Below are 16,252 nucleotides of genomic sequence, written 5' to 3'. Positions count from 1 at the left end.
TTAAACTAGTTTAGCGTTAAGTTGGTAATAGAATGCCACCGTTTATAATATCAGGAAGGCTGATTTTTACAGTAAATTTGTTATTTGTTTACAAACCATCAGTAAATTGAGCTTATGTAGCTACTAATTTCTTGTTCAAAATCCACAGAGCTGTAGGCTGTACGGTAATAATATAAAAGTGAAAAGCGACCAAGAAATTCTTTAAAAACTTATGTTCAGTTGGCACCAAAAAATATATTTTAGAATGTAAGATAAAAAAGTTATTTTGTTATGCTTAAATCTACTACGGTCTTCCTCGTTTATTAGAAATCTCTCGAAAGCAAAATATCTCAGTTATGTGTTATTAAAAATATGTTTTCTAATCATAGACCACTGTTAAAAATTGTCTTAATTTGTATCAAGTGGTTTATTCAATCAAATACTAAATTGGCAGTTGCTTTACAGTACTCAAGCAAAACCGTTGAAAAATGTCTCTATCATCCCAGAAATTTAAATTATTCGTTTTTTGCCCAATTTTTCTCAGTTTCAAAATTTCTTTGCAGTCATCTTTATCAATCGCATCAAAAACGTCTATCAATTCCTCCATTATAATTATTTTCACATTCAAGTAATAATTCACTATAACCTGAATAGTTATTATCGTCTACAGAAGCAATAAAAACAACAGTCGAGAAATAATTTACTATCACCTGTTTCCCCATCAAATCTTTACTACAGATGTCAAGTTAATCCAAATTATTTGGTTTAAACCTCCTGCTTTGGAGGTTTAAACTTTCCCAGAGTTTAAACTCAATACAGAGTTTAAACTGATACTGTGCAAACGGAATTTTAGTTTAAACAAAAAAATCCAGATTTGGTTTAAGCTTTAGCTTAAACTTACACTGTGCAAACGGCCCTAATTGTTTAAACTTTGCCCACAACACTTATGAGTGTGTAAATAAAGTCATTCTATCTATTATCAGCTATCATACTTTACCTAAAACACCGATCAAAATCAATTATCAGTTTTGTAGTTTTCATAGACTCTGGGATTGCGGGTTGAGCACAAGTGGCTATTATTACTTCAATTTCAGCCTATTTCATCGGTAGCCTTTTATCACTATATTACAACAACGACTATACAGTCATTTAGAATATTTATCAGAGACAGTAAAAATCTCTCAGGCTGGTAACTATTGCTTAATGAAACTTTTTATTTCTATTAGTGGAGGTGATATTGAGGTAGATATCCATAGCTGTTTAGTAAAACGACTTGAAGTTTTCACAGTCATTCGTTTACTAGAAAATCTCGAGTTGACTAGAGTTTGATAACGATGTAATAAACCAAATTATAAATAAATAGTGTTTGTTCGTTACAATATCAAGTGATTTTATTCAGTATAGATATCTACAACAATATCACATTCACTAGTAAACAATAAGTTGATCTGACCAGTATTGGTCTTGTCAACAAATAAGAGTCATTGAATAGTACATCGAGTCTGATTAATTGAAAAATCTTCTATTCTGATATCATAAAATTTGTTACTTTCTAGGTCATAAACTCACATTTTCTGACCACTTCACTCCCTATAAGGCCATGTTCAGTCAACACAGGCAATCATCAATAGAATAAATTGATTGTGAGTTACCCCCGTTAAAAAGAGATCATGATTAATGATTGAGCTAGTTGAAGCTTTATTGGGACCTTATTGACCCTTGTAAGACGTTAAAAAAAACAACATTTAAAATGTTTTCAAGTGCTCAAATTCGATGATTTTCCAGTCGACTATGGACACTAAAGTATTTGAATTTCAATTAATTTAAAAAAACTGATTTCTTGGCTCTATAAAATAATTCAGATGTCTAAAACCTGTCATAAATGAATTATTTTTCTCCAAAATCGACTATGAAAACAAACAGGAATAGGAAAGGGTACACTCAATCAGGGTGGGCATTTAGTGGACTAAGGACTGCTATTTCACCAGAGACACACGATCAGTTGAAAATACATAGACATATTATTCAACATGCTTGAGAACATTTAGAACATCGCCAAAATAATTCTGTATGAGAAGTTTTTGAAAGTCAAAAATGAATCAATAAATTTCAACCTAGTCTGAGATGAAACTAAATTTATAAATCTAGTAAACTTCAACTATATCCCATTCAAACTCCAGTTTATATCCCACTAAAATTCAGTTTAGTTTTCAGTTATTTTTGGGGATTTTCTTCCCATTGTATTGTTAGTAGAATATTAGAACATCGCAAAAATAATTCTGAGAAGTTTTTGAAAGTCAAAAATAAATCAATAAATTCCAACCTAGTCTGAGATGAAACTAAATTTATAAATCTAGTAAACTTCAACTATATCCCATTCAAACTCCAGTTTATATCCCACTAGAATTCAGTTTATTTTTCAGTTATTTTTGGGGATTTTCTTCCCATTGTATTGCTAGTAGCTATTAAAACTGATTGAACAGTATTGGTGAAATTTAGACAAGACTGAACTCACATATTCAATAATATAATCTAGATTACACATGTTAGTTGTCTTTGAGTACCATACTTGTTTTTTAGAAAAAATCAAATAATATTTGAGAATCAGAAAATACTATTAAAATCTGAACGAATTACAGGATCCGAACATCCATTCATAAAGTTGTAATTTTTCTTCTAAACAGGTTTGTATACCTCAAGAAATGTAATTTATTTTAAACTTCTCTTATATTGTACTATTATAAAAATGAACTTTACTTTCATCAAGTTAATTTGGTACAAGACAAGAATCTTGATTCAGATCCCAAAAAATATAGCGTTACTTTATTCCAATATTAATTATGAACTTGAAAATATTGTTCAAAGTTGATATGATTATCAAGCCATCAACTTATCATGGTTTAAATCAAGTTATTAAATGGATTTAGTACAAAGGATGCTTTTTTGGGAATTTAGATACAAAAGCATTATGAAAATCACATGACCTATATAATTAAATTTGTTTAAAAATACGTTGAAAATGATTCAAAAACAGTAGCAAGGTATAGTTGTTTTGGAACATGAATAATAAAATTCTACAGAGAATGCTTTTTCGGACTTTAGACAGAAGCAGGGTGATAATAAAAAGCAGGTCATGAAGTAGAAATAAATTAAAACAGTGAGAATGCATTTGCAAGGAAGAGCTTGAAATAAATATATGGAAGTAAAGTTGAACTACGGCAAAAACTTCAAATTGATAAAAGAAGCTTCTCTGAATGCAAATTAGAGTTGAATGAACTATTTTATTGGGACAAATTACTGGTTTAAGCTTATGTAGCTCCAGAAAAAAATTGTTGGTATAATATTCTACATTTGACCATAGAGAAACAATAGCATAAGTAGATATCCCATGGTATAGGGCGTTTATGTCGCAACTTTTACTGTTATCTCAAGCTGATAGTCCACGTAGTTCTTCCCTGTTAAGCTTTATGACGCTGGTAGTCTTTTATATTGTGCCGTTCATACACTCTTACCCGGTCAAAACAGTAAAAATCGACAGTAATCGGCTTGAAATAACAGTAAAAGTTGCGACAAAAACGCCCTATACCATGAGATATCTACTTACGCTATTGTTTCTCTATGATTTGACCTTGTTCAAATTGAGAGCATCAATACTCCTAACTCTCTTAATGCAAGAAATGAGTAGACTATTTTAGAAAAGTCTAGAGTTCTACTACTTGCATAAAAATACAAGTGCCAGAAATAATATCAATGGACTTGAAAAAATTGAAGTTTTTAAATTTTTAACAGGTTATGACTGTATTTAATCAAGTCTCGTTCAATACAGTTTTTTTAACATTTTCAAACAACTAGATGACCAAATACGAAGCCTTCATGGTTTGCTGATTTCACAGAGATAAATAGTATTTGTGAAAAAGAAAAATCTTTGAATAAAAAGTGCGAAACAGCAAAAGAAGAGATGATGATGCTAGAAGACTATATGTAAACCACGTTGCACAAAATAATAGCTGTGGTGGATATACACTCTATTAACTGTTTTTACGACATAAATTTTGATCGTTGTTATAACTTCGATTCATCTCCCAACAATGGGGTTTTCTTTCTTTCTAAAAAAGCATATCAGATGATAACAATTGGTCACTTTGCAATTTGGTTCTCTTTCTTTCTTTCTAAAAAAGCATATCAAATTATAATTTGCCACTTTGCACAAAATTGTTGATTAGGGACCTGCTTCTTAAAACGCTTCTTAGCTGACTTCAAGAGGTGATTACACTAGACAAGCATAATAACGAGAAAATATGAGTTTATGAATCGCTTCCCGGTGGTTCAGAACCAACCTAAAGCTGTAGGTCCACTCATCTCTCATCATCATCATCATCTGTCTCATTAGCCACGCACAAACCTAGAGCTAATGTGGGCATCATCCTCAGCAAGAAAACTACACTGGAGATTTGATGTTTTTACAGACTTTAATTGCCCCTCCACCCACGTCCTCAACAAAAAAAAATCCATTAGTTTGGTATGTAGGGCTTTCAATAGGAATAACAAGAATATTCCTTTGTGCAACATGGACTCGGTAGCACTGTTAACTTTCAACAGTGATCGATTTTATTTTTGCCGAAGATGAGGCTGATGCCTACATGAGCTCTAGACTTGTGCGTGGGTAATGAGACGGATGATGATGAGAGATAAGTGGCTCTACAGCTATAAATGTGTTCCGAACCACTGGGAAGCTTCAAACTCATAAATTGTATTTGAAGGAGTCCTGCTCTCAAAGTGGTCACCCTTACAAATGGAATAGCAGGCGCATGAAGCTCAAATCGATAGCTTATCAGCGCGACCACGAAAATAAATCGCTTCCCAGGTGCCACAAAAATCAATCAGAGGAGCCTTCTTTCAAAAAAAACCTCTGATTGGTTCTCGTGGCATATTCATTATTAAAATTCAACAGGCTTTTATGAAATCGGGCTAAGAAAACAGTGATGAAACTATTATAAAACCTAGTAACCTCTTATCACGCCAGCTCCGTGTATTTTCATATACCTCTATCAAACATTTAGTATAGTACGTTTGAGATGAATCACCTTAGTTGGGAATGAAAATACTCTTAGACGTATTATGCTCGGTTGCAGAGTCGTTGCACAAAATCAAACATAGCTATGTGAGACATAGTTTAAAATCACTGACATAAATGGTTGGTCGTTGCACAGTCGTTTTCCGAAGCCCATTTAGCCTTATCTCGAATTAGCATCATATATAAGTCACACTGCAGCTCTATTCACTTTTTTCCGTACATTTCCGTACATGCTTCTATCCAACCAATGTCTTGGCATCGGGGAAACTTTCAATCGACATCACTGTGAACAGACCTAAAAGACCTCACATAAAATTTATAAACAATATGACGACTCTTGGCTTTTGGCGAGATTTCTCACCATATTTAGCAATTTGGAGGTTATGAACAACTTGTTTATGATTATTAGTGATGATGGAAGGGATAGAGTGGATATCATGGGGAAGATAAGGAAGGGAAAAAATATGATAAGAGCACTACATCCAATCCTATGGAATAAAAACATAACAAAAAATATATATATCAGGCAATGATTGAGCCAGTCATGACGTATGGGTCAGAAGTGTGGTGTGTGGACAAATTAACTTCTCAAAAACTTCTTTCAGCGGAAATGATGTACTGGAGGGGGAGTTTAGGATTGACGTTGCTGGATCGAATCAGGAATGATATAATAAGAGAGAGAATGAGCGCAAAAAACACAATAATGGATGTCATTGGAGAGAAACAATTGAAATGGTATGGACACCTGCGCAGAATGAATGAAGGAAGACTTCCTCTGAAAGTATGGAATTGGGTACCAGTGAACAGAAATAGGCGTGGAAGACCGCGAAAGAAATGGGTATCCAATGTCCACATTCAAATGGAGAGTAGAGGTCTCTTTGAAGGAGACTGGATAAATAAGGAAAGATGGCGATTGGGGTGCGAGAAGCAACATAACTGAAGTTGCAAAAACTCGCTATATAAACAACTTGAAAAACATTGGGAGAGAAAAAATAATTTACTTATTTACAGATGGTTTTTTGTAAACATCTTTCAAAAAAGCTATCACAACCTCTAAAATGCATATGGCGAGAGAAGATATTGGATTTAAAAGCACGACTTCGGCCCATAACTAACTGACCGTTTTTAGCTATTGTAGACATAAATACGCTCTTTTTGATGACTCTGCAACGAAATCATGTGTCTAATTGGGCGTTTTTTGGGAGCCATAGTTTACTTTGACATATGTGCAACGAAAAGTGGAGTTATGGCTTCATAAATAAGTTAAATGCCTGATTTTAACTTTATGTGACGACTCTGCAACCGGGCATTAGTATCTCACACAGTCATTCTTTTGTGCAACATGAAAGGTGATAAAACTTGAATACACGAAACCTGTAGCTAGTTTGCGATTGGTTACCTGAGCTTGTCGAGCGACCAATAGTGTGTGGCGCCGTTCTTGGTGTCGAGCACTTCTACAGCCACAATGGTGCGCGGGAAAGGCCGGTCCACATCCAGACTGCTTTCCCCATCGGCCGGCAGGGCCAGGTCGGCCGGCAGCGGCGAGTAGAGTGTGTCCGTCAGCAGTGTGAACTGGAATTGCACCTGCCAACCCACAAACAGCCATCACTCACAATAATAATGGGTTAGACAAATTGCACATGACACAACAAATAGCAAGTGCTTAATCACCGGTAATAGATAGTTCGGACAAATACCAGTCAAAGTCGATCATTGAATTGAATAAGTTGAATGTTTTCACTCCTTCAATGAGGTGTCATTCATAAGTGCGATATTTCAAATGTGCGAGAATCAACTGATCTCAGAAATGCGAAGTTTCAGTTCTATGTTTTGACCCATAGAGAAGCTAGGCTTTAATTGTCTATAGTGATTGATATACATGTAATATAAAGCCAGCACCTGATTAACATTGATCTCAACTTCACAAATAGTATCTTACGTCACATGGACGGGAAGGGACCTTTTGCAGGCGAGAATGATGTTTTCTAGTCGAGGCGTTAGCCCAGACTAGAATTTCATTCGAGCACTGCAAAAGACATTCACGTCCAAGTAACGTACACTATTTTTTGTCATAATAATCTAAAGAATAGAAAACATTACCTGCTTGTGCTGAAGTTACTACATTCATTCTATAAACATAACCTAGTTTACAAATTCCAAATCAGGAATTTAGTGGAAGTTGACAAAAATTCCACCTGGAGCGCTGAAGGTGGTTTTTTTTGTAGCAGTTTTGGAGCTAGGAAACATACTCGACTGTAGAGAAAACATATGGTTTCATTACAGTAGAGTATGCTGTAATAAGAATCATATGTTTATTTGAACTGCAAACAGCTGTTTACCGGATTGATTTCATGCATGGAAAACAGCTGATATTGAATGACTATGACAAAAAATGTATTAACATTGGTTTGCTATACATGTCTGTCATTTGACTAAGCAGATAGCTCTATCATTTTCTTCCTCCGCACTATTGCCGAATCGTTCATTTTTTATGAATTTCCAGAATATTTAATATCATTTATGAGAATGCGTTATGAAATCATGGAAATATATTCTTCTCTGGATGAAAGAAATGTATTACAATATAGATCATCCTTAGCAAGAATCAACAATAATATCAGACCAAATATACCTGGATAAAACTCGAAGATGCTGCAGGAGCATTGCTTTCGTTATGCAGTTCTATATGACGAATAAGTAATTGAAGAAGCATACAGGAGGCGCGCCAAGCCGAGCCTCGCAACAAGGTCTATAAATACAGGTCATGAAACAATCCCGTGATGCATTGCAAAATCCCCATTTTGTGGGGTTCTAGTTCACCAATTTTCAAATTTATCAGCTGTTATCATTATAGATTGAACAAAATTATGTGTTATCTATATAAATATAAAAATGAATGTCTGTTTGTGTGTTAGTTTGTTTGTTCCCTATAGACTTAAAAACTACTTGACAGAACGGCATGAAACTTTGGGAATATGTTGTGTGAATATTGGGGATGGTTTCTGACCAGAAATTTTAATAGGGGGGCTAATAATTATTATTTATTAATCCATTTTACAGACCTATGTTATCGAAATCGTCGGCCGAGCGGCTACCGAAGAACGGAAAGATGATCATGATTCAAGATCATGTTGTGATAATATGATTTAGCATCTAAAATTAACAGCAGTAATAAACAGATAAATTGTGTAATGGTATTAAATTCATCTTTGAAACACTGATTTAACCTATCTATTTTTTGTTTAAAACACTAATTATATCTATTTTTTAATTCATCACTTACTACCAATTGATTGAGAAGAATATGTTTTCGGAATAATAAATGCTGCATGACTAAGCACATAGGAAGTCCGTATTGAGATGTAAATGAAAATATTCACTGTCAGATAAATTTCATGATTCACCAAATTAAGTCAAGAATGATAAGAGATAAATTGACTTGAAGTTCGCCGGGTAAGCTAGTTTTGTTATATTGTTCAAGGGATATTTCTTGGCTTTGAATTGTAAAATAAATTCTTCCGACAGAATAATAATACTGTATTTGGATTCGAACTAGGAACTGAATTGTTGATTTTTAGATTTAATTGATTGGGAACTTCAAACTGTTTTTGAGGTTAGCCTTTTGTCCCAATGCCTTATGAATCATAAGTTACAAGAAATAACAATTTTTTATAATAAAACCGTTGCAAATGGATGGCCAAAACGTGCTTGTCTTCGACAGTGCCAACCTTCTTCTTGAGTTCGACACTGATGGCATTGGCCTCCTTGAGGAAGATGGCGTTGCCCCAGAGGTCGTCGCGGAGAGATGTGAACTGGTGGTACTTCCACTTGCGCCATCCCCACGCAGCCAGCTGGTACTCCTTCTCGCCCCAGTTGCACGTCGCCTCGAACAACGGGTTCACTGCAAACACAAATTCACGAATTAACACAGCATGAAACGACTTGCAATTATTGGCACAAACACTTCATTTGATTCACAGTATAGTGAGGTCCACGTTATAATGGCAATGGAGAAAGATGAGAAAACAGAATCGACGATCCTCTGTTTTGCCTTTGTGCATGATTCACATATTCCGGTCGTGTGTTAATAAATCAAAATAAATAAATCAAATGTCTATTTCCCAAAAAACTAAAACTACAACATCAATTACACAAAATATTAGATAAATTACAATATTACATACAATGGTAAGTTAGAAAAAATGTTTCTAATGTGTCCTCTACTTGTTTAGTTTTCTGTGTGGAAATTTTCCTACTCCACTATGGCGTACCATGTTCTATAGTAGGTTTTGTTAGTTTTTTTTGTGCGTATTATTAATTAGTTAGTGTTTGGTAAGTCATTAGGCGGTTAGTTGTTATTTGAAATAATGTTTTCTATGTTCTGTCTTCCTTTGCTCATCAACCAATTGTGTACTATTGTTTTGAACTTTCTAGGATGATTAATCTGTTTAAAGTTTGCAGAAAGTAGATTATATAATTTTGGTGCTAAATGATTGAAATGTCTCTGGTATAGTGCCTTCCTTGCAACACTGGTGATGAGAAGATTCCTGTATGTGGTGTTGTGGTTGTGGTTTCTGGTTTGAAATGTTGTTGGGTTCTTGTGTAATCTGCATAGTATCTCCTTGGAGTAAAGCTGTCTTGGATCCATATTATTTTATATCCTTTCCGGAGACTCGACAATCATTTGTTGGAAAACCACCGATTTATGAAGTCACAATCACAATATTATATTGTCGTTATTCAAATTGCATTCAATCTTTATTCTCATTAATTAATTTCTCATGCTTTCTTAAACTCCTTGAATAATTAGCAATACTATCATTTAATGTGAATAAGTGTGTAAGCCAGATATACGAATAAAGAACTCTATTCTAATCTAATCCTTCTATCAGACCCTTTATACCTTCACCTTCTATAGGAGGTTTCACATCTTTCTACAGAGGATAGCTGATACCGATATATCTGATGTAATCCTAAATGTTCATTCTTGTTTAAAATGTACAATTAAATTCTATATTCGTCAAGAAAATGTATTTTTTCATGATTGAAAAATACATTATCAAGTTAGAGATTGAATTTGTTAATTAATTATACATTGTCATAACACGATCTGGCAACATTGCAGAGCTAGAAGAGGATCTGCTTTTTTGAATGATAGACAAGGATAGCAACACCAATGTTAATAAAATACTGCCATAATAACGTGGACCTCACTATAGACACAGATATGTTGATTTTTACTTTCCTTACCCTATTACCATAGGTAAGGAAAGTATTGCTTTCCAAAAAAAATTAAGGTACCCTAATTTCATGTTTTCTATACGTTTCAAGGTCCCCTGAGTCCAAAAACATGATTTTTGGGTGTGTGTGTGTGTGTGTGTGTGTGTGTGTGTGTGTCTGTGAACACGATAACTCCATTCCTAATTAACCGATTGACTTGAAATTTAAAACTCAAGGTCCTTATACCATGAGGATCCGACAATAAGAAATTCAATAAAATTTAATTCAAAATGGCGGATAATGGCTAAAAAACCATGTTTTTCTCGAAAACGGCTCTAACGATTTTCTTCAAATTTATACCCTAGATAGCTATTTATAAGCCCTATCAACTGACATGAGTCTCATTTCTGGGAAAATTGCAGGAGCTCCGTAATATTCCTGAGAAGGATGAATTTTGTTAAATTTCTATCACGATTTTCTCAAAAATGACTTGACCGATTTTTTTCAAATTCATACCCTGTATAGTTGGTTATATATCAACTGGCATGAGTCTCCTCCCTGAGAAATTAATAGGGGGTCCACCTCATCCTTGAGAAATTTACTTTGTAACATCCTTCTCGTGCGTGATGTAGGTAGGTAGAGCAGTTTATTGAAAAGAACACATGTCGATATTTTACTTGTAGAACAGCTGGTTTGACAACTTTTAAAAAATCCTCAAATTCCATTATTCAAGCAAAGGAAAATATACTCTGAACACAATCACAATAATATAATCGTAGTTTCAATTATTTAGCCGCCAATCGGCATAATGTTATTCCCTAAATTATCCTCGTTAATGAGGCTTACAGATCAATGAGCAAGGAAAGTTGTGTGAGTGTACCACACCAGATTTTTTTATTTTACCTCAACACTTTTAATTCATTGTTTTTTTTTTTTTTTTTTGCTGAGAATGATGCCCACAATCTCTACGCTTGCGCGTAAGTAATGAGACGGATGACGATGATAGATGACTGGACCTACAGCTTTAGGTGGGTTCCGAACCACTGGGGAGCTATTATTAAACTCAACACTACTCTCGGACCAGAAATAAAGTGCGTGACATTCACATAACCTTTTGAACTTCACTACTATTAAAATTTGAAGGAGGAATATTACAAGCTCAGCTTAGTTTTCCTCATTCAGATTATAATATCTATTATTATAAATCATTGCAATAACATTATTGATGAATGAATTATTGATCGATTGATTGAAATATAAATATATAATACTATTTAGAGGAGATCGGCTCTGAATGTATTTATTTATGAGTGTTATGCATTGCGAATAATAGAACATTACTATAGTAAAAATCTGGTGTGGTACACTCACACAACTTTCCTTGCCCATATTTGAAACTACGATCAGACTTCTGTATATGTGTATATATAATTGTTTTCAAAGTACTTTTCCTTTGAGTGAATAATTGTGAAATTCGATGATTTTTTTAGTCGTACTTTTTTTAAAGTCGTCAAAACAGCTGTTCTACAGATGAAATATCTCGACTATGTGTTATTTTTATGAACTGCGCTACCTACCTACCTCATGCACGAGAAGGAGGTTACTAAGTCCATTTCCCAAGGATGGGATGAACCCCCCATTGGTTTCCCAGAAAGGAGACTCATGCCAGTTGATAGAGCTGATGAATAACTAACTATACAGAGTATGAATTTGAAAAAAATCGGTCAAGTTATTTTGAGAAAATCGTGAAAAACATGGTTTTTTAGTAATTATCCGCCATTTTTCTCGAGAATATTACGGAGCTCCTGCAATTTTCCCAGAAATGAGACTCATGCCAGTTGATAGGGCTTATAAATAGCTATCGATGGTATAAATTTGAAGAAAATCGTTACAGCTGTTTTCGAGAGAACCGTGGATAACATGGTTTTTTAGTCATAATCCGCCATTTTTCTCAAGAATATTACGGAGCTCCTGCAATTTTCTCAGAAATGAGACTCATGCCAGTTAATAGAGCTGATAAATAACTATACAGAGTATGAATTTGAAAAAAATCGGTCAAGTTATTTTGAGAAAATCGTGAAAAACATGGTTTTTTAGTCATCATCCGCCATTTTTCTCAAGAATATTACGGAGCTCCTACAATTTTCCCAGAAATGGGACTTATGTCAGTTGATAGGGCTTATAAATAGCTATCCATGGTATAAATTTGAAGGAAATCGTTAAAGCCGTTTTCGAGAAAACCGTGAAAAACATGGATTTTTAGTAATTATCCGCCATTTTTCCGCCATCTTGAATTGGATTTTATTGAATTCCTTATTATCGGATCCTCATGGTATAAGGACCTTAAGTTTAAAATTTCAACTCAAACGGTTAATTAGGAATGGAGTTATCGTGTTCACAGACATACACACATACACACACACACACACACACACACACAGACCAACACCCAAAAATCATTTTTTTGGACTCAGGGGACCTTGAAACGTATAGAAAACATGAAATTAGGGTACCTTAATTTTTTTTGGAAAGCAATACTTTCCTTATCTATGGTAATAGGGCAAGGAAAGTAAAAAAGTAAATTCGTACGGCTTTTGTTGGTGGGGAGTCCCTTTCGGGAAGGTCCCACCGCCTGAATATATAATTTAAGCCGTCAATGGGCCTCACGACTGTCATACTTCAGCCGGGACCGACAGTTTAACGTGCCCATCCGATAACACGGGAGTGAGATTACTATATAGTGAGATTCACGTTAAGAAGTCGGTGGAGTTGATAGAAGAGTTTCCAATTTTCAGTTGTCTTTAGTGTATTGTATTTTTGCAAGCACTTGACTTCAAAAACACATCTGACGTCAAAAATATGTCATAATTTTTTTCTAATCTTATTTACGGTATGTATTTTATGCCTCAGTGCTGTGGATAGGGATGGCAACGATATAGACCTATCGATATTTGTAAAAGATCGATATATTGCTTCCGATATATCGATATATTGACATCGATATCTTTTTAACGATATATCGCTAATATCGATATATTCCTTCCGATATATCGTTCTGTCTTCGACTCTTCGTTGGCGTTCTCATTCTTCGTTCTTCCTAGATGATTATGGCCAGTAAATTGATTGTTAATACTTTTGTAAATTTAGAATTCTCAATAAAATTCTCAGGAATGATTGTGTTATTGAATGAATTGGGCCTATTTCTACTGAATGATCCTCTCATTAATAATTTGAAGCATTAAATATTTTCAACTAAACTTCTCATCCACGCTAGCCTATAAATAAGAATTCATAATTTTTTCTAATGTATCCCACCGAAGACTGAAGTGTAGTAAACAAATAAATTAACAAGGTAATTTTTTCATGAACTTGGTGGTCCCAAAAACCTGTCCAATGGTTCGTTTCCTTATTTTTTGTGAGAGGCCAGAGGCCTGAACAAATATAATATTATGTTTTAGTAGTAAATAAATGAATAAACTCAAAGTTTCCTTCATTATAATTTTAAGACAGCACTTAATTTGGATTTTCGTTTAATAATAATTATTAATTCATTAGCATTTGAATAATATTGCAATATCTCAGTAATTTCCATCAACATATAATGTAAGCTGAAATGGAATAAAGGTTTTCCAAATTTCATTCATTTATTTATTTATTCATAATTCACACATCTATATGGCTTTGTAGCATTTTGAATCCTTCACTGGATACTAGTAATTCAACGTAACTGATTTTTTAAAACGAATCCCTTCCCATAGAGTTGTTAGGAAGAACCGCAGATTTTCATTTCTAACAAAATTTTAAAATGCAAAAGAGGACTGGCTATTCGATATTTTGGCTAGTCATAAGTATAATAAGGCCTTTATCCTAGTCATTAGTCATAATATATGCATATGCATTCATAGGCCAAGGTTAAAAAAATAAATTTTAAACTTAATATGTTAAATACTAATAGACTCTAGTAAGTTGTGGAGCCACTGACATGCCTCTTCTCCAGCATCATGAACTTCTGTCAGCCCTCCATGATAGGAGTGTTGTGGACACTCAGATATTAGGTATAATAATAATATCGTGTGACCTGGCTGGCTCAGGTCTGGTGTCAGAGTTTTCAGGTCGCAACTGATCAATTTCAGGGCCTCTGACTTACCTAACGACTGCTTTTTAGGCAGCCGGGACCGACGATTTAACGTGTCCATCCGAAACACGGGAGTGGCCCGAGAAAAATATCTTACCCGGGCTGGGATTCGAAGCAATGAATTTCCATATTATTTGGACAGGTCAAGAGGTGTTCATAGTTTTGAGTCAGTCTACACATTGCATCCTCACTATAACTGAATACTGTATTGAATAAATGGATATCGTATCTTATCATTATTGTTCTAACTGAAACATTATTCTCTTCTGTACATTACCTTTCTCTGTTCCTCGAACATTTGATCGGCTGTTTCCTTCTCTTTCTTGTACTGCTCCTCGAGGGCGTTCAGCCGAGACTTCATTTCCTGTTTGAGATCGATGCCCTGTTTCTCGAGCAACTCGGTTTTGGCGAAATTCCAATCGACACTCTCGCAGTTGTTGGGCGTCTCGGCCGGCGACGTCTTCTCAGACTCTTCAGATACTGTCGCAAAACAAACAAATCAAAATTTACTACACTTGACCTTACTATATTATATTCAAATAGTGAATATATTACTGATTCATTTATTTAGAATATATTACCGATAGTGATATTTAATGATTCATATAACTTGGAAACGTGTAGGATAATCGAAAATGCTACATAAATGTGTGTAAATACTAATGCGTCACGAACACACGGCACAAAACAAACAGTTGATCAAGCTATCATACTTCTTACTATATTATATTTAAATAGTGAATATATTACCGTTTTAAGATTCATATAGCTTGGAAACGTGTAGATAATCGAAAATGCTACATAAAGGTGCGCACAGACTTAAGCGCCACGAACACGCGCATTTCGCTTTTCATCAGCTGATGTTAAATCAGATTTATCCATTCCATTCATTGTACAGAACACTATAACATAAAAATCTGGTGAGGCGCACTCACACAACTTTCCTTGCCGTTATGGAAATTGATCACCTTACGCTAGTGTTCTCGCGCATCCCAAGTCTACTATTCAAATACATGAGACAGCTGGTAATAGGACAATAACGCTGGAGACACACGAGGTCTGCTACTTCGTAGTGAATGATTTGATAGAACCAACAGTTTGCAATTTAATAATCACATTTTCTCGAATTTCAAGCTTATTTTCAATTTTAGGTGAACATGTTACTGGACATTCATTGTAGAGATTTTCATGCTCAATCTTTTCCACTTGGATTTCTTTGTTTAAATTGTATATGAAGGCTGATAATTGAGAATCTAAAATCAAACTTTGCATAGATGGGGCGGAGCTCCTGAAATTTTTACAGATATAGGACTTGTTACAGTTGATAGAGCTTATCAATGACTATTTCAGGTATGAATTTGATCAAAATCGTTGGAGCCGTTTCCGAGGAAATTGCGAAAAACCCTGCTTTTGACAACATTTTCGCCATTTTAGCCGCCATCTTGGATTGCATTTGATCGAAATTGTTCGTGTCGGATCCTTATATTGTAAGAATAGAATAGAATAGAATTGTTTATTGATCAACAAATATAACATAATATATATGGATCGTGTCAAGTTAAAAACTACAAATAAAAATAAATAGGCTAGGACATCAACACACACACACACACACACACACACACACACACACACACACACACACACCAATACCCAAAAACCACTCTTTCGGACTCAGGGGACCTTGAAACGTATAGAAATTTAGAAATTGGGGTACCTTAATTTTTTTGGGAAAGCAATACTTTCCTTACCTATTGTAATAGGGCAAGGAAAGTAATATAGTTTTGACATTGGAGGGAAAACTAGGCTGAGCCTGTACTATTTCTCTCCAAAAATTTTGATAT

At 34.6% G+C, this 16,252-nt stretch overlaps 1 protein-coding gene across 1 annotated transcript in view; it reads right to left on the bottom strand.

The window, feature by feature from the left end:
• The window catches only part of LOC111055580 (kinesin-like protein unc-104), a gene marked incomplete at its 3' end in the record, with an annotated part of 165,524 nt that overhangs the window by 63,492 nt on the left and 85,780 nt on the right, over positions 1-16,252 (bottom strand). The window contains 4 exon segments of the mRNA XM_039419538.1: positions 6,453-6,637; positions 8,782-8,954; positions 13,623-13,704; positions 14,686-14,888. Of these exon segments, the coding sequence (XP_039275472.1) occupies positions 6,453-6,637; positions 8,782-8,954; positions 13,623-13,704; positions 14,686-14,888 (643 nt within the window).

The sequence above is a fragment of the Nilaparvata lugens genome, chromosome 1 (assembly GCF_014356525.2).
Source record: "Nilaparvata lugens isolate BPH chromosome 1, ASM1435652v1, whole genome shotgun sequence".
Lineage (NCBI taxonomy): Eukaryota > Metazoa > Arthropoda > Insecta > Hemiptera > Delphacidae > Nilaparvata > Nilaparvata lugens.
The sequence above is the reverse complement of the archived record's forward strand: the minus strand, read 5'-3'. Positions and strand labels throughout refer to the sequence as shown.